The sequence below is a fragment of the Microplitis demolitor genome, chromosome 3 (assembly GCF_026212275.2).
Source record: "Microplitis demolitor isolate Queensland-Clemson2020A chromosome 3, iyMicDemo2.1a, whole genome shotgun sequence".
Taxonomy (NCBI): Eukaryota; Metazoa; Arthropoda; class Insecta; order Hymenoptera; family Braconidae; genus Microplitis; species Microplitis demolitor.
In genome coordinates this window covers 18,751,789-18,779,235 of record NC_068547.1, presented here as the reverse complement: position 1 = coordinate 18,779,235, position 27,447 = coordinate 18,751,789, and the positions used below count along the sequence as shown (strand labels likewise).

At 28.2% G+C, this 27,447-nt stretch overlaps 1 protein-coding gene across 2 annotated transcripts in view; it reads right to left on the bottom strand.

Moving 5' to 3' along the window:
* Positions 1–4,437: 4,437 nt before the first annotated feature.
* LOC103571530 (E3 ubiquitin-protein ligase TRIM9) overlaps positions 4,438–27,447 on the bottom strand; it is a 98,037-nt gene continuing 75,027 nt past the window's right edge. The window contains exons 4-10 of one of the 2 annotated variants that reach the window (XM_008549719.2): positions 25,955–26,050; positions 23,577–23,970; positions 22,474–22,506; positions 15,454–15,620; positions 12,940–13,078; positions 9,364–9,594; positions 4,438–6,538 (exon numbers count right to left, since the gene is read on the bottom strand). In XM_008549719.2, coding sequence (XP_008547941.1) covers positions 6,210–6,538; positions 9,364–9,594; positions 12,940–13,078; positions 15,454–15,620; positions 22,474–22,506; positions 23,577–23,970; positions 25,955–26,050 — 1,389 coding nt within the window. In that variant the 3' untranslated portion in view covers positions 4,438–6,209. The remainder of the gene's footprint in view (positions 6,539–9,363; positions 9,595–12,939; positions 13,079–15,453; positions 15,621–22,473; positions 22,507–23,576; positions 23,971–25,954; positions 26,051–27,447) is intronic. The other variant, XM_008549720.2, reaches the window with a different exon arrangement.

Sequence of the window (27,447 nt, the reverse complement as noted above, 5' to 3'; positions counted from 1 at the left end):
AAGAGCATCTGGGATTTGATCGCGAGCATAATGGCTGATAGATATAGATATACTTTTATTTTCATTTTCATTTTCATCTGCATTTCATTTCATTCCTTGATCTTTTTCTTACTTTTTTTTCAACTCGTCAAGAATCCACTGATTCAGTTTAAATCCACTGTTGAAAAGATCGCAAAGAGTCAAAGCAGATCTACAAGAAATTGATGCAATTTTATTATTTTTTTTTTATTTTCAGTCAATTCATGATTAAGATGCCGCGACGTGCTTCGAAAAATTTCAGATAAACGAACTAACTTTCTTTAGCTAGCGCGTATATGTACGTGTTGAAAAAGAGAATACAGCGAGAGACTTTCTACAGTAATTTTATTTCTTATTTTATTTTTTAAATTCATTTATTTGCTTTTTATTTTTTTCTTTGATATTGCATAGAATAAACTGTTGGGTGGGTGTAGACTAGAATGGAACGCATTCATCCAAAAGATAGAGGGAGAAAAATTTCTTGTTACTTTTTACTGACACTCCAATCGGATGTTTCTTTTAATATTTATTTACTTTTTTTTCTTTTAATTTATTTGTATTCTTTTAGTTACTTATTTTCACGTCTCTATATTTTAGTGTACAAATGTCGTCTGACGGTGAACACATCCTGGTACACACAAGAACACCAAACCGACCCTTCTTCCACTTGAGGACGCACGCACGCGTCTAAAAGCTTATATACTCTTTTTTCTGTTTCTTGTTTTGTTTTTTATTTTATTTTATTTTATTTTTTTTTTTTATGCTGTATAACGTGGCTGGGTTTAATACCTTTGAGAGTAAATAAGAAAACGCTTCAACGAGTCTGTGCGTTATTTGAAATAAAGAAAGAAGAGAAAAAAAAAAAAAACGAACAGTAGAATGAGAATTTTAAAGCAGACAGACTTGATGACAATTAAATTTATAAGAAACCGTTTATGTTTTATACTATTCTAAGTAAAAAATTTTTATTATTCAATTTAAGAACATGTGCGATAAATGTATGAGATTTACGTTAATGGATTCTTTAATAAGAAGCCGTAAAAGTTGCGATGCACATTTTTATTATTCAACGGATATTTGAATACGAGAAAATAGCTCAGTAATTGAACTGCAAAAATAGCACATCGTAATGTTGAAAGCTTTAGAACATTAGTTTTTTATAAACTTAAATAAGTTGTTATTTTATAACAAAGAAAATTCTAAAAATATTTATATTTATCAACAAATTGCCCTTTTGCCGTAGTATTTTGGTGACCCCCTTCCCTTAGCCATAATAATTAGTCTATACACAAATTACGCTGTAAAAAATTTTCGGAATGAACGTGAATTAAATCCGGACTGGATGACTGCGTATTTATTTAATCCCCTTGAAGTAAAATTCACTCTAAAGGGGAGTTTTTTTTAATATTGAAACACCGAACCAGGGTAAATACGGATTTTTAAAAAATCCACATTACTCTGAAATCACTCTGCTGGAGAAAGAAACTCCGTATTTACTTCGTACTCAGAGGAATTTTTTCACTCCGGAATCGGATTTCAAAACTCCGGAACTCCAAGTGACGGAGTGAATTCAGATTTGAATAAAGTCTGTTCTAAGCTACTTTCATATCAATAATAAAAATGAAATTAATCGCGTATTTGTCTGAGAAAAAAATATGTATTTGTTTACAAGTGGGGGTCACCAAAATTTGGGCCATAACTAGGCGAAAAATTATCATTTTTATTTTTTTTTGTACTGCTTGTATTTACGGCATATTTATGATAAAAAATGAATCAATGTTGGAAAATTAAAATATAAATGACTTTTTCGCGATTGAAAGTACGAAAAATGACAAATTTTTCGGTTTTTCATTCAAATTTGTTTCATATGACTTTTTGCGGATAATATAATATATTTTTTTTAAAAATGCATGAAAAAAGAAACAATAAGATAAAAATCGGTCTGTCGGTTGACCCTGCGAGCCAGCCCCAAAACTTCCCGCCTATTTCAAGCTCCTGGAGCTCGAAAAATTGTTGTAGATACATTTTCGAGCTTTTCGAGCTCGAAAATACTTTTGTATGCCTTTGTTTTCGGAAAAAAACATTTTTTACAATTTTTTCGTTCTACAACTGATCAGATTTTCAAATTGATTTATCGAGTCGTTTTTGAGAAATTTTCGAAATACTAAAAATTTTCTTTTTTTTAATTCTTTCGACAACGGTTTCTCTTGAAAGAATTGCCCGATTTTGAAGTTTGAGGTGGCATTTGACGCGGCTTATAAAGCTTCAGAGCTCAGTTGATTTTGGAATCAACCCATCGAGAACATAAAAAGTTATCGAGAACGATCAAGTTTAATTTTTTTTTCAGCTTCAAGATTTTCGCAAGCCGCGTCGAATGACACCTTGATGATCAAAATCGGTTCGTCCATTCAAAAGTTATAGATATTTACATACATACATATATATATATATATATACATACATACATACATACATACATACATACATACACTCGGACATCATTATGAAATTAGGCAGGATAGCTTCCTAGAACCTCAAAACGTCAAGATCTCTTAAAAATTCGATTTTGGAAAATCGGACTGAAACCAAGAACTTCCCGAATTTTTGAAAAATTGCAATTTTCTTAGCAGGAAGTTAAAAAGTACTTACATTTAATAATAAAAATAAATGTTTTAAATATACTCATGCAGTTGTGATAAATGAAGATGTTTTTTTTTTTTTCACCATTTTATTAATTATTTATTTTATTAATAATTTTCCGTGACTTTTAAAATATTTTTATCAGGTTTGGAACTAGACGTCTCATATATTACCATATGTAAGTCACATAAGAAACTTTAGTTCAGAATTTAAACCACATGCAAATTTAATGTATCCTTAAAATATACGTTTCATTTAAATGTGGGGCAAAATAGTCACCTTAGAGTTTTTATCAAAAAAAAAATTTCGTAGCTTTAAATTATTCTCTTTAATTTGAGTAATTTTATCGTTTTTATTGATAAATTTCTTGAACGATTTAATATTGTGTTTTTACTTCTACTCCAAATTTTCAATTTAAAAAAAAAATTAATTCCGTAAAATAAATAAAACAATTAACAATAATAGACAAGGGAAAATTAACACATTTGGTAAATTTTTCAGGAGACGATAAAAACGTTTGTATTATGTTTACTTTTGGTGTAACCTACAAATTTATTATCATGTTTTTCATAAAATACAGGCATTTGTAGTGAATAAATAATCTTGAAATCTATGCTATAAGAAACGTAAAAAATTATGCATAATTACTTTCTTACTCATGTCGTTAGTTGCTTTTTTTAAATTAAAAATACTAAGCGTGACTGAACCTATACGAATGTGGGGTACGACATATTAGAATGGCGCGAAAGTCTGCGTGTGGGATACGACATATTAGAATATTTATTTAAAAATACAAAATAAACAATTTGACGTCTAAAATTTTGACATAAGTTGTTACAGTGATTTCATTTTTTAAAAAAAGTGAAAATGTCACATATTGTGGGACACGACGTATTAGAATGGCAGTATCGATGTATAACCTTGATGATACTCTAGATGTCTGATTAATTAATGATATTAATACCCTCTTGCGGATAATTATGTCAAATGATGCGTAATACTTTATATTATTGTTTAGTTAAGTTATGTACTTCTCGAATACATACCATGCCTATTCCTATACATATTTTCGTTAATTAAAATTTTTTATAAAATATATTATGTAACTCATGTACTTGGAACCCTAGAAACGGCTTTGCTGTTGGGTTCACTATTACTAAATAAATAAATAGATAAAAAAATTTGTTGCAAAAAATTTTTAGGTGACCAATTCACCCCAGTGTGTATTTTCTCCGAAATTCTTCTATAAACAATAATAAATTTTTCAAACAAATGTCAAAAACTATTTTTAAAAGTTATTAAGTTATTGGGAACTTAGACCAAATGATAAAATGATAGTTTCTTAAAACTTGCAACTTTTTGTCGTTTATCTCAGCTTTATCAGGCAATCTATTTAATTAAGGTTAATAAGCGTTATGATTACAAAGGACATAATAATAATAAATTAGCAAATCAATCAGATAGATAAATACATTTCAGGTTAACATATTAGTGATAATCCATAAGATCTGAAATACTTCGTCGTTATATATATCAGTAAATAAAACAGGTTACTTGTGTTGTAAACGTCAAAAACTCGTAACTAAATCATACACTACAATTGATTTTTAATAAATAATTAAAAGTATCAACAAAAAAGTATTTGTGAAAGTACTTACCATAAATAATTGTACCATAAGAAACATATAATTAATTACAAAAAATAAAGATTAACATTAAAATTTCAGCGGATTATTTAAATATAATAAACACCGTCTCAAATATTTTTTTCAGCGTTTTTATTGTTCGAGTACAATAATAATAAATGTTACGATTGGCAATTTCATCGGCAATATAATAGATAATATATATTATTTACATATATATACACAATTATTATTATCAATAATAATATTATTATTATTATTATTATAATAACAATAATTATAATCATGCCCGTAGTGTGAATAATACAATTGATGCCTGCGTGTATAGAGCATTTTGCGATAACATTGTCACCCTGTCCAGTGAATAACCGCGCGAGCCACAATTGTGGCGGTAATAGCTAATTAGCGTTTCCCTTCCAAAAGTTAATTTATTTTATATGAAAATGGGAATAGCAAGTGACGATAATAGTCAAATAATAAAATTAATTAAGAATGTAAAAGTACGAAAATTAATAATCCACTAAGACTAGAACAAAATTATATACTTCCCCTCTCCGACTTATCCTTATTATTATTTTTATTATTATTATTAATATTATTAATAGTTTTTTTTTGTTAATTTATAATATTTATTTATTTCTGTAATTTATTCAACAATATTTTATTTATTCAAATAAATGTACTTTTTTTTATCGAGTTAATATGTAAAATCTATGATACTGATTCCCTTAAAATCTACGTTACATTTAAATACGTTCGATATGATAGTATCACACTGATTTTAAATACAGTAGAGTCGCGTTATGAACCCGCGTACAGAAGGTGTAGGGAAATATAATTCTAAGAATTTCTGTACCCTCACTTCTGCTCAGCAGTCGGCTGCCGTAATTCACATTTCCCCTTCTTTACAAACGTGTGAATGTGTCATGATTATTTGCATACACAGAAAAAAAGAATTTCTTGGCGCGAAAAATTTTTTTCTTGCCTCAAGGAAATTTTCTTTCAATTCTTAATGCAAAAAATTACTTAGAGCAAGTGAAATTTTTTTGCGCTAACAAATTTTTTTGTACTGTGTAATCATGGAAGGGGAATATCTTTAATAGAAATATGTCAACGGAATCATAACGCGACTGAACTGTAATATATTTATGATTGATGTATATAATCAGTGTCTAAATTTTTTTTTCATCCTTCACTTCATCTTCGACCTCAGCAAATACAGTCTTAATATTTTTAGTTTATATATTTGTTATTATTACTTTTTAAATTAATTTTCTTTGATATTAAAAAATTAATTTTCCATTAATTACTTTCACCTCTTCATTTGTATGTATTCTTAGTTATTTCTTCTCTTAATTAACATAAATTTATTTTTTATTGTTGATAAAAAAAAATTGATAGTACTGTCTCGTAAGACCAGTCTTAAAGTATAGGAAAGTAAATATGATCCCATAAAATCTGTTCATTAAATTTACAAACGTTATATTATTATAACTTTTTAAAATGAAGATAATTATTTAAATTTATAATTAGCAAACTTTTATTTTATTCTTAAAGAATAAGAATATTAATAGAAAAATATTTATATATTAATAAAATAAATAAATTGAAAAAACTCGTGATTAAAATAATTTTTCTAAAAGTAATAAAATGATTAATTTTAAATGAATGACTCCTTAATAAATGTAATTTATTGTTAAAAATAAAATATCAAAATAATAATAATGATGATGTAGAATAAAGCTTACATATTAATAGTTAATTAATTTCTGCGGGTCCTTCTTCGATTATTTTTTCGAGCATCTGATTGGGCTGGTCGACGTGTTCCTTTGGTCTGTCATGTTCACCATAAATTCCATTTTCTTGATTGGTGAGTAGGCCTTTCTTCAGGACAGTTAGGTACCCCTAGCTCTGGACAATATCACAAACATACTCATCATGGAGAGCAAGTAGATGTCGTGGTGGATCGATTGCCGTGTGAAGAGTGACAGTGACACCGCGATTGAGGCTTACTGCCGGATAGAAGACCCCATAGAGATCACGAAAAGCGATTCCGCCCTGTGGTTGGTCGTTTACGAAGAACCGAAGGGTGTGAGTTGAATCGAGATCCAAGAGTACACCAACAGTTGAGCCCTGCTGTACACCACCCTCAGTCCTTTGGGCATGACCACCGGCGTGCATAAACCACGATCTTTGACGGTCTATGTACATGCTCCAACCCTTGTCATCTTTGCCTGTGAACAAGTTAAACCATCCGTCCTTAAAGGTCTTATAAACTTGTTCTATATTTATCTTTGCCTTCCTAACTAATATATTTCTATTAGTTATTTACTTATTTAAATATTTAGCCAAAGTAACTTTCATTAAGTGTACTTATTGATCTTATAAACTGACCCGAAAATATTAATTTACTTTCGGAGTTTTTTTGTCAACTGGAAAATTTTAGACAACTTTGAACTTCAAGCTGGTCACTTTTTAAATTTCAAAAACATTTAAGAGTAAGACAAATCTCAACTTAATTTAAAAATCCTACCGTACGAAGGACGGTGTGGCTCAATGGATGAAAATAAATTGAACGGAATATGGCATCCCTTGCGGTTTTGATAATGCCGTAAATTTACCGTTATAATTGGGTATTACTATGGTTAGATTAGCCAGTTTTTTTACTATAGTTGTGCAGTATATTTACTGTAATGGTGTAGAGTTACTAGAATACTACAGTAAAATTACAATAGAAATGCCGAACTTTCACAAAAAAAATTCTATATATGAAAACAATAATTTGATAATAATAAAATCGAATTTTTTTCTTAATAATACCGTATATATTCTATAATTTTCTTAGATTTATGCTGATATAATGAAAAATTCTACAAAATTTAGTTTTATTTTTTGTTCGCTTCTGCGTTTAAAATCATCGAAAATGTGCAAAATTCGAAATTTATTTCGTAAATTTTTGGAAATAATTCGACAAAAAAACTGGCCAAAATAACTGAAGTTATACTGCAATTATGCAGTATTTATACCGTATAATTGCAGCATTTAAAAACCGCGAGAGATGAGTTAGATAGCTTAACTGGAAGAGTACTCAGCACGTAATCGACATAGTCTGGGTGCGGCTCCCAATTCGGACTATCCATATTTTTCTCAATTTATTTATAAACTTTCCATTGATAAAGTTCTTTTCTTATCCTGGGCAATCTCCTCCTAGAATAATTTGCTACTGTGACAATTGGTCAAGAGTAAATTTTTTAGTTGTCAAAAAACTGAAATTATAAGACACGCTGTTCGAAATTTTCTAAGCAAAAATAATTCGATTTGAAAAATTTTATGATTTGAAAAATATTGAAAAAAAAAAACAAATTTCAACCAGCTATAAAAATTTTTTGATTTATCAAAACGAGATCAGAAAGTTTGAAATTTTTTTACTATTAAAATTTTTTAAAGTTCAAAAAATGATCAGCTAAAAGTTGATAATTTTAAAAAATTTGAAAGTTCACTGTTATGATTTCTTTTGGTAAATTTTTTTAACTTTTTCTATCCGAGATTGAAAATATTTTATAAACATAAAATTAAGGAAAAAGTTTTATGAGACAGGCTAAATTAACTGACTTGGAATTAAAGACTTGGTAATTATTCTTACATGGTACAGTCTTGTACCAGATAGTTTTCTTTGAACGTGATAAGAATCGAAAGAATGTATTTATTTTTTTTTCTTGTAAGAAAAGAGTCAGTGTCGTTAAACCGTCTCACAGGACGGGAACAAATTGTAGTCTAGGAGTTTTCCGATTGCCTGAGTAAATTGTTCCTTTGAATTGAGATAAATGTCAAGATAAAATGTAAACTTATCGTCTTTAAAAATTCAATTTAAATATTGAACTAGGTGATACATGATGTTAAGTTTATTAAATAAATTATTTAAAGTAAATAGTAACTCGACAAAAAAAAAAAAATAAATTTTTTATTCAAATTTTGTATTATCACACGGAAAAAATTTTATTATACTATCTGCGATACTAAATTTTTAATTTCAACAATTTGAAATGATAGCAAAATTTTTCAGTGGTAATATAATTAGTTTTACTATTGAGAATGATAACAGTAACAATTGATGGTGGTAACGATCACTATCAATGATGCTAATTCTAACTATTAAAGATTATAATTGTTAAAATCGAAGATGGTAACTGTTATCATTCAAGGTTGTCAAAATTCTGAACCAAAAAATAGGATTAATTTATATATATTTAAATCCTTTATTTATATCCATATTTTAGCTATGCTCATTTTGTCCTTTAAATAATTAAAATAAGTAACAATACAATCGTTCGAGTCCGAATATAATAAAATTTTTCAAATATTGGAGCTGTTATTGATAACTTTAAATGACTGGGTATGATCATCAAAATAGCAATCATCCAAGTATTGAGTGATAAGGAAAACTTTATCATCATCAATAATCAGTATTTTTTTACAGCATAACATAATGGAGCATCATTTGATCTGTAACGCCAATATTTAAATTCTTTAGGTTAGATAGTAATTATTATTTAAGCTGATGGTAACTATTACCATCAGATTATTAAGAATTACGATGTTGATAATAGTTATAATTAGTTAAGATAATAAAAGTTATAATTTCTGATTATCATCAATAATTGTAGAATTTACCATACAGTCGGTAGATACTATAATTCAGATTGTTTATTTAATAATTTAAATGATATTCACTACTATCAAATTCAGTTCAAAAATTTGACTATAACTAGATGATAACTTTTACTATAAAATTCTCCGTGTATTGAATTCTGTAAATAAATTAAATCATAGGATTTTATTGTTGACGTAGTGTGGCATGATAAAAAAAAATTGACTTGCATTAAATGATATTGATGTTGCATTGAATATAAATTTTATTTAGTAACGTAATCCAAATTTACCACATGCGTGTTGCGTTAGTGAACGTAATTTATGCATAGTATATTTATATATTTCGTAGTATATATTCACATATAAATATATATATTTATAAAGTTGTAATTTATGATTAATGACTCACCTAACATTTTATCGCGTGACACATCAGCACGGGCTATTCCAAATGCTGGATCAGTGTCACTGTGATACCGGTCAATAGTAAGCTCCCAGTAATGGACACCACGAGAGAATCCTACGCTTGAAAGGACAACGCGATGCTCGTAACCCTCACAGGATGCGCTCATAGCATCTTCGGAAATTGAAACCTCTTGGGGAACTCCTGGTGCGCCAGTTGCCCATGAAAACCATGCCACTGTAATTAATTCAATTAAATAAATATTCATTATATAATGATTAGCATTATATTTGTATTATCAACATACGATTATTATAACTCATAAATTTATTCAAATGTAAAATATAAATCCCGGAAGCCTTAAAGTGCACAATTTAAATACTCATCTTGTTATTGAAATACTATCTAAAATTTATGCAATCTAAAAAAAGCGATGTTAAAATCGACGTATTTTAATACCGGTGCTGTGTTAAAATGAACTCACACCGATGTAGTGGTGTTATCAAACTCTTGTTAAAATGGTGTACATGCGAAGTAAATTTACTCCGATTAGAGTATGAGGGTGTGGGTATAAATGTTTTAAAATGACGAAATTATCATCAATTGAAATAAAAAAAATATATAACCTATAAAATATAATAAATGTAACCTTCATTAAACTGAACAAATTGCATAAATTTTTGATCGCTTATCAAATTAAATATTACGAACAATATTTTATTAAAACTGATATTTTTTATAAGGCAATAACTGATTGAAAGATGATAAGTTAATCATTGATAATTTTATTTTATGTGCAAAGAAACTTTAATTATAAAAATTTGTTGCCCATATTTTACACAATAGCATTAAAATGCCATTGTGGACAAATGTTTTTTGGATTTTTCCATAAATTAGTAAATCCGTCGTAAGTGGCCGTTCAGAAAATACGTTCCCACTTTTGGGGGAAGAGGAAGTGTCGCTTACTGTGGTAAGATGTGACAGGGGGGTCAAGGGTCTAAAGGAAAGTGAGGCTCGCAGTTCATCGAACAATTTTGAAAATTTTTCTCTCGGTTTTCCAAAATTGAAGTTATTTATTAAAGTTTTATTGTTGGAAATAATAAATATTTTAAAATATAGAAACCTGTGTCCTATGACTGCCATATATCGTTTATCGACAGAGAGGAGTAATCATTTATGACGTAACATTGATAAGGGGGTCGCAGAAAATGTAACGAGAAGAAGGGGACTCTAAAAAGGTAAAAATCCCCTATCATTAATTTTTGAAACAATCAAAATTGTTTTGTATTTAAAATACAATTGACGTCTGATTCTCGAAAAATTAAATGACTTTTTTTTAACTGGTAAAGTTTTGAACGCCGTTTCGGGTGTTATTTTAACACCGTTTTCAGGATTATATTTAACACCGGCAACTTCAACATCGGGGTAAAATGAATTTGCACAGGTTTTTTTAAATGTGTAACATAATCTGACATTTGAACCGATCAATGTAAATTTTGTACATAACTCAAAGTCAATTGTTGTAAAAATGATCCGTATTATTTGTTTCAATGTTTCTTTTGTAATAGTATACATTTCATATCATTTTATCGTACAATATAAATTTAAGTGCAGTATAACTATTCGCGTGTGAGATATGAAAAATTTATTTTATTTCACATGTGTTTTTTTGTTAAATGAAAATAAATGTTAAGTATTTCTGGCATGCATTTAATTATTCCGCTAGATGTTTCTGTTAATATTCCTCTACTTTAAACATAAAGTATTTCAGTATGAGATGAGTATGCACCAAATATTAAATTATATCCAAATTAAATGTTTTTAAAAATATTTCAAGAATGTGAAGGTTGGAAAATTTTTAGCATTTTATTATCATTATAGTATTATTTATTACCATACTTTTAAAACTGATTGTTTTTAAATTGTAAATATTAATTATAAATTAAAATCATATCAACAATTAACAAATGCTGGGTAAAATGGAGATGCTTGGGAACAAATTTACTTTTTTGATCCAGATTACATTTAATCTTTTACTATTCTATATTTATCAAAAAAAAGAGTAAAATTTTGCAATTTTAGTTGCAAAAATAAATTTTTATTTTCGGGCAAAATGAGGCATCAACAAAATTGTTTTTTTAATCTTTTTAACAAAATTTAACACCACACGGAAAAAACAGAATATTAAAAATTAATAAGTAATAATAAAAAGTGGAATCTGTTATCAATAATTAGTACTATTATGTGCTTAATGCAAAGTAGTTTACTAATTCTTGTAGATTCCTAAAAATTACTATCAATTATTCCAAAAAGAAAGTAAATATTATTACTTTTAGGTATAATACGTGACTTATTAGTGAAAGTTAATTAATTTATGGCATAATCTATTAGAAAGTAATGATTGGTAAAATTAAGAATTGCTATCTTAAATACTGATTTTTTCAGGCAAAAATTGCAAAAGTTACTAACTTTTATTTTATAAATTCGATATCACTGATCAATTATTAACTTAAAATATCATTTATTCATCATTATAATTTTTTAAAATTTTAATTGTTTTCTAGTGTATAGCCGCAATTACGGCCTTTTACACTTTTTGCCTTTATATCGCAAACTGCTTTACTTCTCCTCTGCCTTCCGTTATGCGGCTGTGGCCTGACTTGTGCTTATATTGTACTGCATCATTACGGTGATGCCCTGCAACCTCCCTTGCGCAATGGAGGTGCAGTGGCTAGGGAAACCACAGAGATAACCTAGCCAGTACAGTTCGGTTTGGGTAAAGCTCCAGTGATCGATAAAATTCCCATTTTACCGATAACTGGGTCTTCATCCCGCGCCTAGCGATCAGAGACCTTCGTTCGAACCCGACGTGTGGCTAAACGGTCACCCAGCCAAGTAGTGATCATGCTCGATGCTACTTAACTTCGGTGATCGCCCGAGCCACGCGCGTGCCGAACGGCTGCCTCAGCCGTCTTATTCATCATTATAAATTAATTTACAATGTACATAAATCGAATAAGTGGTAAATAATAAAATGAAAAATTCGTATACTAGATCTTTATATATTAATATGCTCGTTTACTAGTTTTTCGGTTCCTCATTTTAAAAATTTTTCTATGAATAGTAATAACTGTAGATACCAATTTATCAATTCTCTTTCATATTAATTTTAATATACGAAATTACAAATTTTGCTCTTCTATGTGTATCAAATTTTAATATAAATAATAGCCATTTTGTTATATATATATATAATGATCCTGGTTTGATATTAGTATCGAATATAATAATTTTAAGTCGAAAATAAACTACAAACTATTAAAATTTTGAGCATCATTTTTTTCCGTGCAAAGGTATATTGGGTTCAAATTTAATTAACAAGTATTATTTGCAATAAAATTTGAAAGTCGAGCGTTGAAAAAGTAATAGACTACAGTGTAAAAAATTTTGTTTTACGAAAATTTATGGGTTCTCAATTTTTCCCACCCCCACTTTGCTCTCACCTATATGATTATGTAAATAATTATTAATATTCAGTAGCGATGAATTAATGTTATTGTAATATAATAAATATATACATACATTCAGCAGTTTGAAGCCCAATGAGCTCAGAATAATCTCCTTCGCCGGCACTATTGAATGCCCTGACTCTTGCATTGTAAAGTGAATTGAAGTGAAGACCATCCACAGTACATATAGTTTCACGTCCACAGTAAACTTCCTGCACAAAATTATATCGTGGCGTGTTAAGCAAACGTTATAAATCCAAGGTCAAGCTTGTGTTATATGTTAGATTATGTATATATGTAGACATATGTTCATATATGTACATTACAGCAATAGTAATAGCAGTAGCCGTAGCAGTAGCAGTTGTAGGGGTAATGGTATATGGCCGTAGAGCTTTCGTAGATTATTTCACCGATGTTAACCATAAAGCCAGTAACGCGGAATTAACGGACGTGCTTTTACTACAGCAGCTTATACCATTGCGTTTACGACCACCCATAGTAAATACATTGCGCCATCTATCTGGTTGTACACAACATCGGTCCGTTATTTCCGGCGACAGTTGGACGGGTTTTAAAGTGAAATATAAAATTTTAAAATGGGATTAAAACTCAATGCTTAGGAAAAGTAAAAAAATATGGTGTGTTCTGCCGTACTATTAAATTGTTTGTTTCGTTGGTTTTGAAATAAAACTTTGATGATTAAAGGGCTAAAGTTTAATGTAATGTGATTAATTAATGAAATTTCATCATGTTTATTTCGCCCGTTTAAATTCAGCTTCAATCAAAAGCTCAGTTGTATTTACACATTCTGCTACAGAAGCTTTACAAACTATCTCTCTTTGAACATTAAATCACGATCAAGTGTCAAATGGTGATTAAAGAAAATGTTATGTTTACATTATTAACATTAAGTTCTAAGTAGTAAAGTAAAAATACAAATTAAGGGGTAGGAATAGCTCGAACTTACGAATAATTCGCATCGAAACGAATCGAACTATTTCGATTCGAACTTCAAATCAAACCATGTAAGTTTTCAAATTAATCGTCAATTTTCGAATAATGTGAAGCTTTCGGAATTATTCGTACATTCTCTGATTATTTCAAAATTTATAATACTGAGGTTAGCCGATATAACTTTTGGATTTTTTTAAAAAACGATAAATTACTTAGAAAAAATATTTTGTAAACTCCATCTATAGTTTTTTCAATATTCTACAATTGCATTTTTTTTTCTTTGTAATTTATTTGTTAAAAAAAAATCAGAAAATTATTAATTGTCTGTTAACTTTATGATCATGAAAATTCACGAATAATTAAAACATTCTCTTTTGAACGGCTTAAATTTGTAATGGTACCAATAATTAAAATTTTCGTCAGAGGTAAATAAAGCTTAAACACAAATCTAAGAAAAAATTATTTTTAGTTACACTGAGAAAATTAAGTAATTGTGTTTATTATTCTAAATTTTTAATTCCAGTCATCTAGAATGATTGGAACGTTTTTCAATGCAAAAATAGTTAGTGTTATAATTTGTTTTATTAGAGTTAATTATTATTGGACGATAACTTCTGCAATAAATTTCGTAACAGTTACTATCAAAATAAAAACAGTTACCACCAGGATGATGACAGTTACTATCAGGATGGTAACAATTATAATTTCTGATGGTAACTGTTACCGTCTGGATTATAAATATAACTATTTAGACCAATAATAATAATTAATTTCCGTTAACATACAGAATGATAACAATTATCATAAATATGGTGAATATTACAATCTATTAGATGATTTATACAAACATCTAGATAATATTCACTACTATCTGATTGATGGTAGAAATTTTTACCATAACTTGATAGTAACTCCTATTATTTAATTTTCTGAATGTACTTTAAAAACTAAGCTCTCCATTAAATAAAAATTGAATATTTGAAAGTAATCAGAATTTTTTCGATTTGAATCAAGTAATTTGAAAAATTACAAGTAATTGAAAACTTTTCTAATAATTCAGAAATTCGAATTATTCGATTCGAACCCTATTCCGATACCCCTAATATAAATAAATTTACATTTAATTATTTGTGTATGTATAAGTCATTCATTAATTTCAAATAAATATTATCATTATTTCATTAAACAACTTAATCCTTTAGTGCTTCAAGTAAAGTTTACTTTAAGTACAAGTTAAACTTGACTATATAAGTTTTCTTACTAGACAGATTACAAAAGGATCAGTGTATTAGGTGCACTTTGATAAGAGATAGTCTAGTGATGAATAAATCCCATCTCTGTCTCACTTATTCTCTAACTCTTACATATTTTCATTTGTTGTCAAGTTTGGTTACAACAGTTAGGATAAAATAAGACGAGGAATGTACGAGAGTTGATATAAAACAATGAGTTTAAGTAAGAGGTAGTATAAAGGATAAGAATATAATCAAGCGAAAGCCTCAGTGTGGCAAATGGGTTTTCTAGTGGACTGTTTGTCCGGACAGGACAGAACAAGACAGGAATCGAAAACTTTACCCGATATACGTTTTATTTGGTATCGACTAGTAATGGTTGACTGGTTTTCTATTCTTACCCTAAACTCTCCACCGCATCCGTCGTCAAGCTCCAGCAAATATCCTTCGATTGCCGGACCTCGCTGACCACATCCAATTCCATGACCGGCTGGCGGTTGCCATGCCACTGTCACACTATTATTTTCTGCACTGCACTCTTCAGGAATTAACACCGGTGCACCTGGAGCTGTAATTTAATTAATAATATTGTTAGTGTTGTGCTTTCGTATTTCAAATATTTACTCAATAATTTCATTTTGATTCAATAAACATCCAAGCGTATTTCATCAATATTCATTGTTTTTAATTAAACATCATATATCATTTATTTATATTTATTGTTATACTTGCAATGCATTAAATGCATATCAGGTTTAAAAATATCTGTGTACTATTTCAATTTATATTTTTGTATAATTTGCATTTTACATTAAAATACGAGTAATAGAAATTAAACAACAAAACAATTTTTTAATGAGTTTGAGCTTTTCACAGAGAATATGAGTTTATCTAGTAAGCACAGGCGAGACGTCAGCAGTAAGCTTTTCCCTTTGGCCTGTGTACTCGGTTTGCTCACCAGCCCGAACATTCAATTAAATTCGAGGCCAGTATACACGGAGATAAAATCATGGTAACCGTTTCTAGTTCGTTTATGAAATAACCCATAAGGTTATGGTATTAATTACTTTGAATTATGAGACATACGCCCATTATTTCTGACAAAAGTTGCCATAACTACACGCTGAAAAAAAGTGGTAAGACTTGCCATCTTAATGAAATAACTATTCTCATCTTTACATTTTAATGATTCTCATTTTTGATGTTAACTTTTCCTATCGGAGATGGTAACCATTTTTATCCAAGATATGATAATCATTGCCATCTGAGAAGGAAAAGTTGAAAAATTTTTCATACATAAAAAATATTACTATCTAGATGGTAACTATTACTATCGGCAATAGTAATTATTACTACGCTCAGAAAATAAAGTAATTGTGTTTATTATGTTAAATTTTTAATTCTAAGTATCTAGAATGATTAGAACGTTTTTCAAGGCAAAAATAGTTAGTGTTATAATTTTTTTTATTAGAATTAATTATTATTGGATGATAATTTCTGCAATAAATTTCATAACAGTTACGGTCAGGATGGTAATCTTTACTATCAGGATGGTAATATTTACTACCAAGATGGTAATATTTACTATCAGGATGGTAACAATTACAATTTTTGATGATAACTGTTATCATCCTAATAGTAAATGTAACTGTTATCATCTGGAATATGAATATAACTATTCAGAATAGTAATAATAATCAACTCTAGTTTCTATATAGGATTGTAACAATTATTATAAATATGGTGAATATTACAATCTAGATGATTTATATAATTATCTAGATAATATTTACGACTATCGGATTAATGGTAGAAACTCTACCATAACTAGATAGTAGTTTCTATTATTTAATTTTCTGAGTGTATACGAGAAACGAGTAGTTAACATAAAAGCATTACAATGATTGTCACATACAGATAGTAATTATTCCCTATTGCAAGATGGTAATAGTTAGCATTTTTTTCAGCGTGTATGAGAATAATTACTATAACTACGGTAATAGTTCCTATATCGTATAGAAATTGAATTATGGTAATATGGTCGTTCGATAAATTATCTGTTATGACCGCTGTGACAACCAACCCGTAAGGCAACCATACCCGATCTTCCCTATGGTAATAGTTACCATAATATTATTGTAATTTTGATGGTTTAAGTTACCATAGTATATGATATTGATTATCAGAGTATATGGTAACCATTACCATGATGACATAGGAATTATTATCATAATTTTATAGGAGCTTTTCCGATATCATGCAGGAATGAACCCCATATAGGTAGAAATGATTACTATAATTTATGTGGTTGTCATTCCTAGAATCGTAACTTCAAAAAATCCTGTTATCATACGATATAGGAACCATTTTCATAATATATTGTAATTGTTACCATAAATTTGTCTCCGTGTATACAATTAAGTACCTAAAATTTCACAGTCACCGGTTGAAGGTATATGTTCTTCGAATCAAACTCCGTGCAGAAATAATTCTTACTTTGACATAATACGAACATTGTAAGTTTGGCTGGCGATTGCTACTATTTTCGACTTTATACAAAAATACCTCTGACAGTAAAACTAAGAAACATGTTAATTTCAGACCGATGTAAATGAAATCAGTTTCTTTCTCAGAGTCAATACTGTTTTATTTTAACCCGCTAAATTAGTAACAGACTTTGTTCAAGTCTTTTCAGAAAAGTTATCCCGTTATACTAAAAATCTAGCACATGCATTAAGATGATACACGATTTAAAATAATTTGGCGACTAACTTCCCAAACTGTTTCATCCCTCGTCATTTAATATACTGTTATTGAAAGTCTGAAGTAATAAGGATAAATAAAAAAAGAGGAAGTAATAAAATATAAGTGAAACAAACAACTGATCGATAGATAATAGAGTGTCTAGCAGAGAAATAGTTGCAGGAAAGTTTGTTGTTCTCAGCAGAAACTGGTAATAAGCCTTGAGTCTCTTGGTCGAATAGAGCTCTTGTGGTTACCCGGAAAACTTACCAGCATTGTCGAACCGAATGGCATTTCCGGCTCTATTACTATTCGCCTCTCGATTACTTCGACCGCTTTAATTGTATTTTGCATAACTATGCGTAACGTTAAACCTTCCAATACCTTTTTTTTTTAGATTATTTTATCTCTATTTTTTTACTTTTTAATTTGTTTCAACTCTTCATTTTCATTTAAAGTACTATTACGTATGAATAAAAAATATTGATTTTTATATAAAATACATTAATGCTTTTGTTTGTTTTTATTGTCTCTGATCAAACAATTGAGACTTTTATCATGGAAAATACAAAAAAACGAACTGTGACTGTGTTTGAGAATGAATAAATATCATTTGATCGATTTTATCTCGGAAATAAATATATACAAGTTTCTATGAGTGTTTGCTCGTTTTATACATATATTTTTTTTTTGTTTTTTTTTTTTTTTTTATGAATAGTGATATTGTTTCAATAAATGAAACGTGATAATGAATACATGATAATGCAAAAATGGGCTGTGATAAATGAATGAATAATAAAACAAAAGTATTTTTCGTGATGATGAATTTATTGTTTTATTATTTATTCAATTATGAAATTAAAGTTTTTTTTCATTTAAAATTACTGAATTTTTTTTAATTAAAAATTTTGTATTTGTAATTGATATTAAAAATTAATATGAATACCATAATTTTTTTTGTTAATTGATTCAGTGATATTTAAGTAAAATCATTGAAATAAAAATAAAAAATAGACAAAAATAATTTAATTACTTTAATAACCAGTAATTAGTCAATATTAAAAATGGACGGGTTATGATCTTAGAAAGTAATTGAGAGATCAATTTAACTTTAGTTGAATGTTGGAATATTTATTGACAATTTTCACTACGTAACAATAATGAGGTCCGACTCGATTAAAATTCAGTCTACTTCTACTAATATCATTTACTGTCATTACTGCTTTGATGAAACTAAATTATTAATTCTAAAATTCAATAATAATTAATATACAAAAAAACTTTTATTTTCTACGATAAAATGTTATTTACAAAAATCAACACCACACAGTTAGAAATTTTGTATATTTGTGTTAAAATATCATTTGTTTAAATTATATATGCCATTAAAATTAGATTTGTTATATATTCGGGTTGAAAATTTCAATTACATTTTCTAAAATAATTCGCCTAAAAAAATAATTTAAAAAATTATGGATTGTTGAATAAATAGAGTACGATCTGATCATAAAGATCTGATTTCAAACAGATTTGTTATTAAAACAAAAACTGGGCAAATTTTTTACGGTCTAGTTATGGAGCTAAATCTATTTTTATGGTTATGCAACTTTTAACTACTATCGATTTAACTTAAAAATGGATTATAATGAAAAATATATACAAAACATAAAGAGAATATAAAAGTTATAACTAATTTTATTTTATTTAAAACGATGACGCGACGGTGTAGTATATAAAGAAAACAATACCGTAAGGAAATATAGACGTTTCAAGTTTCTTGAACTCTCTGTGGAAACTTTACGAGCGACGTGGAAAACAAGTTTTTTTTTTTACTTCAGACGTTACTTATAAATATATATACATATACATATATACATTTCTATTTTTTTATTGTTTTTGATCTGTTATTTATCTATCATTTTTATATATCTTTTTGTAAGTTGATACTTTTCTATATGTACAGAAAATTATCTGTGTGGGTGTACAAAGTTTAAAGGAAGCAGGAAACGAGACGAATCGAATGAGAAACGTTACAGTTTGAGATCAAGGCAAAGGGTAATAAAGTTTATCTTTAAAGTGAAGTTGAGAGATTTCAAGTATCTTGTGCAAAAAACCAACTATACCCTTTTAAACAATTTATAATATGTATATATACATATATATGTGCGCATTATCCTACTAATTTTAATCTAATCCATTAGTACCCTTACGTATTTTAATTTTTTCTTTTCCTTAAAATAAAAAATATTTATTTATATCGTCATTATTTTAATAAATAATTGTTTCATAACAAAAATATTTATTTTTTCCAAGCGAAAATTTAAGGAAGCTGCTCTCTGAACATGAATAAGTGAAAATTTCATTAATTGTGTTAGTGAAACAGTATTCATTTGAAAATCAGTGTATTTCAACAACAAATTAGTGAATTTTCACTAATGAATTTAGATTTATAATTTTTGCTAGAAAATTAATGATTTTCACTAATGGTCTAGCGATATTTTTATAATTTCTACAAGTGAAGCTGTTATGCACTTCTTAATTTGTGAATTTCACTAATTCACTAGTAACTTTACCTAGCAAATAATTAAATATTTTATTAGATATAAATATACTTAATAATTATGGTGCTATTTTTAAAAATTTTAATGAAAAACTTTCAAAATAAAAAAAAATAGAAGTACAGAACAATAATATATTTATATGAAGAGTACGTCAATCATAATATCACGGATTTTTTATTTCGTCATTAGTTATTGTTTGGTATCATAACGAATATACTATTTACACTCACGCGATCACATGCGTAGGTCAGCGCAGTGGATAGCATCAAAGACTATGAATCGGAAGGATGCAGGTTCGAGCCCAGCAGTCACCGGGATTTTTTCATCAATCAAATTCATGTATACTTCCTCTAAGTAATGATTCTAATACATTGATCACATTTCGGATCTAATTACAAGTGTCTTGTATTTTTTTTCGCCGATGAAATCAGTGGATTCCCATATTCACATCAAATCAGTGAATTTTGATATTCACATATTCATTTAATGAATAGTCACTAATTCTGAGTGGTACGATTGTCACATTGACAAAAAGTGAATATTCATTTAGAATTAGTGAAAAATCACTAATTTATGTTTAGAGAGTGTATTGCAATTATTATGATAAGTGAAAATTGCGATCTAAATAATAATAATATAGTAATAATTGAAATAAAAAATAAATTTTCTACAAATCATCGTAATTTTTTTATGGATTGTAATTTTTTATTTGAAATAGCAAATTTTTCATTGTGATTGTAATTATTATTTAATTTTGACCTGCGTTTTTCTCCGTGTATATATATATATACAAATACATAAGTGATCAGGTACTGGGTCTCTTACCTTATTATATTTTATAATTTTTTTTTTTCAAGGCTTTATCTTTCAGGTACATATTGAATTTATTAATGAAGTTAAATCCAGTCCAGATTTTTTCATATAATTATAAACGAAATTCATATTATTTTTAGAATACTTTCTTTTAATTTCAATGAAAAAAAAAAACAAAAATTGATGAAGCCTTCAATAACCATTCTAATTAAAAAGTAGATAAAATAAAATAACACCCTTTTATTGTGCTTTCAATTTTTGGTTGTATTTTTTTTTTGTTACGCTTTTGATATCTCTTTATAGACATTCTCACTTTTTTTCGCGCTCAAAATATACAAAGGATAGCGTAGCATAATGGTATGAGATTATCGGAAGTATAACAAATGGAATAAAATCCTGTATGGCGGATTGGCTGGACTGGACATTTAATAACTCTTGTGAGAGCTCTCTCACATATATATGTTTATACACATATATCTATGGTATAGAGTATATAGAAGGTAAATGCGAGTTGAGTTGGGAATACGCGGGAATTTCGGGGTAGGTTGAGTTGGTTCATAATCTCCTTCCGGTACAAACGAGCATTAAGGCTTGGGATTTGCGCGAAAATGTAACGCCCGTGAATTACGAAAATCCCGGACCAATATACAAGTCTGCATATTCGCGATTTTTATCCGTCAAGTAGGATATACATTTTTTTAAAGAGGATAACAGTTATATAAAAAAAAAAAAAAATAATAATACTAAAAGCTGGGAATTAAGAATTTTTTAAAAATTTGATGCATATTTTTTGTAATAATTATAATCATGTAACTAGTGTAGACAGCTAATGAAAGTTAATGAATAATTAACAAGCATATTTTATTTAAAAAATAAAAACTAAGGAAAATAGGGAGATATTCTGGCAGCTCGTTTTAAGGATAATGAACAATCATTAGCGTTATCACTTCCTTCTCTCCGAAACTACCCTTTGGCAAATATCCTTGTACTCATGAAAACGACGCTCAGTCTCAAGCACTGGTGTATACAGGAGTAGTAAGCTAGTAGTGAGAGATCGTTAACTTGGTTACTCCTGGGTTGGGTACCTAATTAATCCGCTTTTGGTGCGCTTAGTAGAAGGTGGAATACCGTTAAAGAAGTCGCCTAAGGCGATGTCGGGAATTATCAAGTAATTCGAGAAAACGCGTCCACGCGGACACGACAACGGATTTGCGTGCTTCAATGCTCAAGCTTCTTTATTTTATTTTTATCGTTTCTTTTATTGTCGTCTTTGCATTGTATTATTCATTTTTTTTTTGTCGTTACCTGCGGTTGGATATCGATCCTCTCCTTCCATTGCTGCGTCCAACATTATAGATTCCATTATAACTAATATCCTTATTGATGTTTTATAAGTCATTAAATTACATTACAATAATAGTATTAGTATTAAAAACATGTTATTCTACACAGGTCTACAGAAATCCTTCAATTCAAAAAAATTTATATTTCAATAATTAACCGTAATTACTATAGATTATTTAATGTTATTAAAAATTTCATTGCCGCATTCTTAACTTTCTAAATTTTTTTTACTCAATTCTGTGGACAATTATAATTTTAAAAATTTAATTTGATTTAATTTTCTCTAGATAATATACTTTCAATAACTATAATTGCCCGTAAAAATTTATCTTAAAAATATCTTTTTTTATAATGACTATCATAACATTATAGGAATAGTCTTCGTATTTTTACTTCCTTGTATGGAATTGAAAGCAATATCGAAATCCTCACTAAAGAAATCCTCCTGATTTTATTTTTTTAAAAATTTAATAATGACATTACGTGCTGAGAAAACTTTAAATTGGATGTTTTGTATTTTATAAAATTTTATAAACAATAAAATGAAAAGAATTTTTATTGAGAATATCGATATATTGTAGAAATCATTCCAATAATATAAAAATAACATCCATAATATTTAGCAATTATTTTAAAATTATATTTTATCCATATCTTCGAATTTTTCTTCGAAAATAAATTTACTTGAAGAAAAATTTTTGATCAAGAATTAAATTTAAAAAATTAAAAAAGAAAAAAAATAAGCAATTATGTTTAAAAATCACTAATTGAATAAAACTTTGTAACAAAAGTTATTTATTCAAAGATTCAATTTTAAAAGTTTTAATTTGTAGACCTGTGTAATTAATATGATTTTATAAAGCGTAAAACAGAATTTCCAATTCATTTAACAGAGTTTAATTAATAAAATGAAATGTTCAAACAATTAACTCGGTTGATTAATTCAAATTAATTAAAGGAAATGAAAATAAGTGAAGAAAGAAATTAAAAAAAAATTTAAAAAACCAAAAGCAAATCAATAAACCTCAATCCTATAAAAATGACAAATTACTGACGGGACTCACGTTTCAGTTGAACAAAGGTCAGTTGATCAATGGCACGTCTGACAGGTTTGTCATCAAGCGTGAGATCAAGGAGTGGCAAACGTGTCATCTCCTGTACGCCTTCAGCAGCGCCCCAGGATCCGGCAGCGCTGGAAGCCCTCATAGATAACATACCGCCAATCTGTAGGAATGCCGAGCTGTCTGTTTCCTTCAAGGCTTCAATACAGAACGTTAGTAAAGCTGTCGTCGTCTGAAGATGAGTTGCACACCGAGCAACTTGATCACGCAATGATCTAACTCTTGCATCTCTTGTTTGTCGTGCAGCCTCGATTAAACGAGATTTTCTTGCTTGAAGCATATTTAATAAACTTGACACACGGTCTTCTACCTCATCTTCTAGGGCTGCACACTCCTCCTATAATATTATTATTATTTTTTTAAAATTCTTTCCTAAGGGAAGTTTAATTTAATATTGAAACCCCGGGTCGGAGTGAAATTCACTCCTAAAAAGAGTTTGTTTTAATATTAAAATTCAAAAATATACTTCGAAATCACTCCGCTGAAAAAAGAAATTTCCTACACGAAGAAAAATTTTTAGTAAAAACTACCCGGAAAATATGATTCTGTGAGCGCATGTGGAAAATATTTAAATTTTTCCCATACACATTGAAAAATGTACTACTGGATCGCATGTAAATAAAGTGCAATTCTACTAACACATAATAAAAATTTAGTTACTGGCTAGATGTCCTTACAGTATCAAACTTTATGGGTAATTTTTATTCAAAAATTATCTGTGTGTATTTACTCCGTATGCGAAGTGATTTCTTATAAAACTCCAAGTAACGAAGTGAATTTGGATTGAATTAAAATTCGCAATCATTCCGAACTCACTCCCAATTTTTACAGTGCATTATTATTATTATTATCATCATTATTATTATAATAATAACAATAAAAAATTGAAGAGGTAAATTATCGAAATTTCTATAACAAAGGGTAGATACAATACAGGCTAAGATAATTTATTACCTCCCTGTTGTTATAGTAAAATACCAACAGAAATATGTTCTTAAGAATTTAAGATTTTTGCTAACGAAATGTTTTATATTTAAGAAATAGCGGATGACATTCGGTATTTTATTATTTCGTTAATGAATTACATTTTCAACATTCTTCAAATTTAATACTTGATTTACTTAGTATTCTAGAAATTTATTTACATTCCATCGTATTACAATAAATTAAAAAAAAAAAAACAATCTCAAAGAGTGTTAAAATTTATTTAATTAACTTTTCACATAAATTGTTATTTAAAATTCAATTAATAGATAAAACTTGAATTGTGTTAATAAAGTGCAGGAATTCACGAAAACAATGTAAGAAAACATAAAGTCTTTGAACGGTTTTATTTACAACTATTTAAAGGATACCGATCCCATTACTTTTAACATATGATAACATAGAAACACTTTATGTGAAATGCGAAATGGGATCATAAAGGTCCATGGAGTTGCATTTTTTGTTTTCTTATGTTAGAATAAAGAATCCCAATAAATTTCATTGCAGTGGCATGTGTTCCTACATCGGATATAACCATAACATGCCAAGTAACGTTTTTGTAGAAATTTTCATGGTCCAACAAAAACTTACGCCGATCGTTCGATAACGTGATAGTGCAATATATACAACTCAATTTCTTTAAGACAAAAAATTTTAAAAGAACAAGCAATACTGTCACCAATTCCTTACAATTTATTGATACTCATTTTTTCTTTGTTCTTTTTATCTATTTCAAAATTTCGACTTTACTAAAATGTTTTATTTATCATTAACTTTTTTTAAAAAAATTGAATCAATAATAGCTAATGTCTGCATAATGCGATATTGAAGAAAATGGAACAAAGAAAAGTCATGCAATATTTTATTTAATTTTATGCTTATTGAATTCTAACTAATGCAATATTATTCTCAGAGTATTCCGTTCCAACGAATGCGAAAAAAATTTGCTGTTTATTTTGTCAAAGACAATAGCGTAAAATACATTTGAGTAAACTTAATTAAATTTGAAAATTTTAACAAGATATTACTTATGCTTTGTTAATTATATGCTTCGTTAAAATATTTTTTTTTTTTTTTTTATAATTTTATAATACTGTCTATTATACAGCTGAATTTAATTAATGCCTAAGGTATTGAAATACTTTTCAAATTTATCTGTAGTTTTTTGTCTATAGAATGTATATATATAAATATATACGCCCCAAAGGTCGTGATTTTTTTTTAATTTTACTGTGCGACTCGCGCTTTTCCGAATTTTCTTCAATTCCTGACGTGTAAAGAAAAATAATAGAAAAAAGGTGTCGAGCAAAAGCACGTATGTATGTATTTATACTTACATGTACTTTATCCGTCATCCCTTTGAGTCGTTGGATGAATTCTGTCGTAGAACGGGCGCGCTCCGAAAGCTGTTGTAGATTCTGCGACAGTTCCGTCTGTAACATAAATAAAAGCCGATCGTCATTATCATCAACATTTATGTAATGAAAAATATTATTCATAAAATATATGTATACTCTAGTATATGATTTTTTTAAAAAAATTTCCGTAATTTCATAGAAATTAAATCTTTTTTTTTTTTTTTCCGGCAAAGAAATTCATTTTTCAACTAAAAATATTTAATATTCGATTCATTTTTTTCTATTGTTACTGATCAAGGGCATTTTATGTCAGACAATATTTCATCAAGCTACACAAAAATAATTACGTATAAGAAACCCTGAAAAATGAATATTCAATGTACATTAAATTAATAATCAATTCTTCATTATAAAAGGATTTGTTGACATTTAAAATAATATTTACTTCAATATTCTTATGTAATAGTAAGGTGGGGGGTGGGGGCGTCCAAATGATAAATCTTACTATTTCTTACTTCAGGGATAGGGGTTAAAATTGTCTAAAATTTGCTTACGTAATTAATGAATAGCTCCATTGACTCAAAATTATGTTTTCCCGAGTAAAAAAAAAAAATAACGATTTAGGCGTGATTTAAAAAATTGAAAACAAAGCAAGACAAAAGTATGTCAAGTTTAAGTTCTTTTTTTAATGAATGAGAAGCACATTTTAAGATATGAATACACAGTTGGTTTTGACTGGCTTTTGACTGAGTTGTCTCACTTAGTACCGATTTACGCCAACCAAGTCAACGTGACTTTAATTTGACTCAGTTCTTAAATTTTTAAATCCAATAAATCAAGTCAAACTTGACTTAAATTTTTAAGTTAAAAAGGTTATATTGAAGTTAGAAAATGTGAGTGAAGCCAAAATCGAGTTAAGTAAGTAAAATGGAAGTCAAAAAAATTACAGCAGTCAAAAGCGAATCAAAATCGAGTTATTTTTTGACCCGGGTTATAAGTTAGTCATGTGAGACAAGTGTGCGTAAACCCATGCATTTCAGTCCGAAATAAACGGACAAGCGCACACTTACCCACAGTGCAAACTTGCTTCAACATGACTATCATTTATTTGAAATTATCTCGACAATAATCAATTTCCTTTAATTCTTTCTAATTAAGATGAAAACTTTATTATGTGAAAACTAATTTATCGTGTGAAAGAGAATGTAGACCACGCAAGCACGTTACATTAATTTTGCTAGTTTGCGCGGTACTACAACTTGACATTAGCGGTTTTGCAGTTTCATCGTCGATGATCAACAATAGAGACCAACATTTTCTAGATAATAATGTATATTAAATTGATTGGTTCAATGAATTATTAAAAAAAAGTGATCAACTATATTCAAGAATTAAATAAAAAAATGTTTTTAAATATTTATTTTAAAACTTGTAAGTACTACATTTTTATCACGTCATTATGAGTAAATAAT